The 5,000-nt window shown below is 47.7% G+C and overlaps 1 protein-coding gene across 1 annotated transcript in view; it reads left to right on the top strand.

Moving 5' to 3' along the window:
• Positions 1–5,000, top strand: part of LOC134443485 (neuropilin-1a-like) — a gene marked incomplete at its 3' end in the record, with an annotated part of 34,389 nt that overhangs the window by 15,110 nt on the left and 14,279 nt on the right. The window contains exon 6 of the mRNA XM_063193255.1: positions 1,833–1,966. Coding sequence (XP_063049325.1) covers positions 1,833–1,966 — 134 coding nt within the window. The remainder of the gene's footprint in view (positions 1–1,832; positions 1,967–5,000) is intronic.

Below are 5,000 nucleotides of genomic sequence, written 5' to 3'. Positions count from 1 at the left end.
TTGAAATAATGTCACAAATATAGCCTACTCCTAGCTTGTCTTGGAAAAGTAGAAATCCCCTTGAGGACCACCTGAGCTCTGTCACGGACCACTAGTGGTCCCCGGACCACACTTTGAGAATCACTGCACTATAGTGAATCAATGAACAATATTCAAGAGACACCGCACACTGCTTACTTTTGTTTACTTTATTTCGCCCAATGCGTCAGCAGGTTCGCTCTATGAGCGCTCTTGAATTTTGTTCATTGGTTCACCTTCTCCTGCCTCACACCTGCACCTGCATTGCTGAGGGCTTGTGCACAAGGACTCTCTTGTACTTTGACCAAACTATAGTGACTTGAAATTGAATTGAGTTTCACAAATATACAGTTTATCATTTTACACCAAATTTGACGAAGACAAATAGACGAAAACTGGCAACACGTAAAGTAGACGTTGGGGCATATGGTGCATTCATTCTTCTGAAGTTATCTAGTTGCGAAGTGGTATTTACAAGTGTGTTGCGTTCATGTGCTGTTTTGATGTTGTTTACAAATTAAAGATGGCGAACCAGAGTGAGACTTTTTACTAAAACGATTATAGACTGTTGTTCATCAGCTACAGCAAGCAAATTAATTAGGAAGTCAAAGGTAAAAATTCTGTATATTTTCTGACACTGTCATTTACCATGACTGTCTAAACATACTGAATGCCGGTTTTTGAGTATTTCAACTTAGTGGTTGCCATGGCGAGAGTAGAGCCAGCGGTTGTGTGCGCCATCATCTCGTAAACTCGTTTCTTAAAATTTTCTACGAGTTGTCCAGTGGTAAATACCAGAAGCGGTGGCGTTCATGTGTGCTTCGAATGCCGGCGTTTGGTATTTACGATAATTACAAGACCACATGAACGCACTAATATTGGGCAACAAGTAGACGTAGCCACGGCAGGGGCATATTGAGAAATCTGGCAACAAGTAGACGTAGCCACGGCAGGGGCATATTGAGAAAACTGGCAACAAGTACAAGTAAACCCGGGGGCATATTGAGAAAACTGGCAACAAGTATAAGTAAACCCGGGGGCATATTGAGAAAACTGGCAACAAGTAGACGTAGCCACGGGGGGCATATTGAGAAAACTGGCAACAAGTACAAGTAAACCCGGGGGCATATTGAGAAAACTGGTCACACCTAAAGCAGACGGGGGGCATATTGAGAAATTTGGCAACACGTACAAGTAGACGCGGAGGTATATGGAGAAAACTGACAAAAAGTAGACATATTGAGTTAATCGTAAATTCTAATGGTAATCTGGTGACACCGGATGACATCTGCCCATTCTCTCTCTCTCTCTCTCTCTCTCTCTCTCTCTCTCTCTCTCTCTCTCTCTGTGGCAATTTTAATCAGCAGAAGGAACAGGATGAGGTAATGCAGATTGTAGTGCAGCCAATGTGTTTTCGGGGCCTGGTTAAATCTAGGATTCACATTGATTTTTTTTAAGCACATGTCTGATATTGACACTTTGGTTGGTAAGTGGTGAAGCACTTTGCTCGGTCAGGGGTGAGGAGTTGACCTTTTCTGGGGTGTTTTAGCCTAATATTTAGGTTTGTTTTTTCTTTACATGGTTTGATTGTGTAGTATGTGTAAATGGGATATTTTTCTGATTGTTAAAATAAGCCGCTTTCTTCTTTCCCTCTACCTTCTCTCTCTCTCTCCTGCCCTTTCTCTCTGTCTCCTTCTCTCTCTCTCTCTCTCTCTCCTGCCCTTTCTCTCTGTCTCCTTCTCTCTCTCTCTCTCTCTCTCTCTCTCTCTCTCTCTCTCTCTCTCTCTCTCTCTCTCTCTCTCCGTCCACAACAGCGCACCACACTGACTGCTCCTCCAACTTGACGGGCCCCAGTGGCGTGATCCGCTCGCCCGGGTACCCAGACAAGTACCCCAACAACCTGGCCTGCACCTACACCGTGACCGCCCCCTCAGGAGAGGAGATACAGGTAGATACACTGCAGCCTGCACCTACACCGTCACCGCCCCCTCAGGAGAGGAGATACAGGTAGATACACTGCACCTACACCGTCACCGCCCCCTCAGGTAGATACACTGCAGCCTGGCCTGCACCTACACCGTCACCGCCCCCTCAGGAGATACAGGTAGATACACTGCAGCCTGCACCTACACCGTCACCGCCCCCTCAGGAGAGGAGATACAGGTAGATACACTGCAGCCTGGCCTGCACCTACACCGTCACCGCCCCCTCAGGTAGATACACTGCAGCCTGGCCTGCACCTACACCGTCACCGCCCCCTCAGGTAGATACACTGCAGCCTGCACCTACACCGTGATGGCCCCGCCCCCTACAGGTAGATACACTGCAGCCTGGCCTGCACCTACACCGTCACCGCCCCCTCAGGAGAGGAGAGGAGATACACTGCAGCCTGGTCTGCACCTACACCGTCACCGCCCCCTCAGGTAGATACACTGCAGCCTGCACCTACACCGTCACCGCCCCCTCAGGTAGATACACTGCAGCCTGCACCTACACCGTCACCGCCCCCTCAGGAGAGGAGATACAGGTAGATACACTGCACCTACACCGTCACCAAGAGGAGATACAGGTAGATACACTGCAGCCTGCACCTACACCGTGATAGCCCCGTCAGGAGAGGAGATACAGGTAGGTAGATACACTGCAGCCTGTCCTGCATGGTCACCGCCCCCTCAGGAGATACACTGCACCTACACCGTCACCGCCCCCTCAGGAGATACAGGTAGATAGATACACTGCAGGGCAGAGGCTCCCAACCTGCACCGTCACCGCCCCCTCAGGAGAGGAGATACAGGTAGATACACTGCAGCCTGCACCTACACCGTCACCGCCCCCTCAGGTAGATACACTGCAGCCTGCACCTACACCGTCACCGCCCCCTCAGGAGATACAGGTAGATACACTGCAGGGCAGAGGCTCCCAACATGTGGGCCGGGGCCCAATGGTGGGCCCTGAAGGTATATCAAGTGGGCCTTGAAATAATTTTCCAAATATACTATAATAATCATATTTTGTTGTGTGTTACTGTTGATGTGTTTGAGTTTTATTCTGAATTGGGTCAGAGGTGGGCACAGAACATTTTTGACAATTTCGAGTGGGTCCCAAGTTGGAAAAGGTTGGGAACCCCTGCTGTAGGGTTTACATGGCACCTTCACGAGAGAAGATACAGTACATACACTGCAGGGTTTACATTGCAGAACCGCCATCGCCCCTTCAGGAGTGGAGATACAGGTAGATACTCTAGGGTTTACATTGCAGAACTGTTACACACCTTCAGGAGAGGAGATATATATCTCTAAATCCCCAAAAAAATTATTCCGTATTTCAAGGGGCTTGTGGGGGGCCAGAGCGCTGCCGTCCAAGGGCCGCATCTGGCCCCAGGGCCGCCATTTGAATAGTCCTTTACATTGCACCTTCAGGAGACGAGATACAGGTATATATACTGGAGGGTTTACATTGCAGAACTGTTATACACTTTCAGATAGGAGATACAGGTATACAGTATATATATACTGGAGGGGCGTTATGTGATTAGCTGAATAAAACATGTCAGTGCAGCGTCTATAGCGAATAAAATGAATTAATGGCGAAACTTCTTCATCCACCCCAGCTACCTGGATCGCGTAGGTAGCGCCTGATGTACATTGCCCTTTCAGGAGAGGAGATACAGGTAGATACGTATACTGGAGGGTTTACATTGCACAACTGTTACACGTACAACTCTCAAGACAATGGACAAATGTTCTGTAGCACTCTCAAGACAATGGGTCAATATTCTATAGAACTTTCAAGACAATAGCCACTTTTACACAGAAACCGTGCTAGATTCTAGGCTTCATGAATCTTCATGAAGGTTGATGGAAAGTTGCCAGAACTTGTTTGTCACGTCTTTACATGACTAGGTTCTTCACCTGGGCCGTAGGTGGAGGGAGCAGCCACTGAGAGTAGCCTCGAGAACACAGAGTCTTTCACACCATGGTTAATGACACGAGCAAAAGAGTCATCACAACGATGACAGTAGCGTATTATGTGCACTCAAGTGGCAAGGCAAGTTGTCTTGTGAATTGGAGGCTTTTGGATATGGAGGTTAGACTGTAGACTTCGAAGTAACTGTAGCCTATTCCCAACGTTTAGCCAAAGTGCAAAGCTTGCGAACCAGGGAGAAAATTAATAGCCTGACGTCCCGTCTCCCAAAAACTCATTTCGGTGAAATAAGATGTTTATCATCATGTTTATCATCATTTTACAGCATGCACACTCTTCCTCTCTATGTGAAATCTAATGAAAGTACCACGCTCCTCTTGTCTGCATGTTTCACCATGAAGACTCGAGAGGCGAAATGAACAATATTGACATTTATTGAACGATTAGACAAGGAGTTGTATCGTGTACGATGTGTGGATCTCTTAGGCGCAGGCTCCCGTCTTCTTGTAGAATTCCGTGGCTGGAGCGCATATCGGAGATGGAGGCGGGCGTCGACAGGAACCAGGGGGACAGGATTTGCCTGGTTAGCTTCACCGATTAACAAGTCAAAATTTTCACACTTCCGACATCCACTTCGCTCATGATGATTGGTGGGTGCGCGAGTTTAGTGTTGGGTACACAGACCTTGGTTGGGCACCTCCATGCATCCAATGGCCGTCTTCCATATAGCTTTCTGGTCGGTCATTAACGTGGAACGTAATTGGCAGAGTAAACTGTCGGCGGAAAGAACTCCATTTTGGAAGCTGAAAAAAAATCGTTCAATTTTGGCTGAATTCACTAGCCTAGCATTTCCCATTGAAATGACTGGAGGCGGGACTTATTCACTCTCTCCAGTTCTTATTCTACCTCCATGACAGGAACCCACTGGTGACAGTGGACGGAGGGGTGGAGTGGAGGAGTAGTCAAAGTTGGCTCACGTCAGAAAACAGAGAATGGAATGAACGACAGCTTTTTAAAAAGACACGAAGACGAGTAGTAGTGACGTAAAGAGGGAATCC

This window comes from Engraulis encrasicolus, unplaced genomic scaffold (genome assembly GCF_034702125.1).
Source record: "Engraulis encrasicolus isolate BLACKSEA-1 unplaced genomic scaffold, IST_EnEncr_1.0 scaffold_333_np1212, whole genome shotgun sequence".
Taxonomy (NCBI): Eukaryota; Metazoa; Chordata; class Actinopteri; order Clupeiformes; family Engraulidae; genus Engraulis; species Engraulis encrasicolus.
Note: the sequence above shows the minus strand (reverse complement) of the source record. Positions and strands in the feature narration are given on the sequence as shown.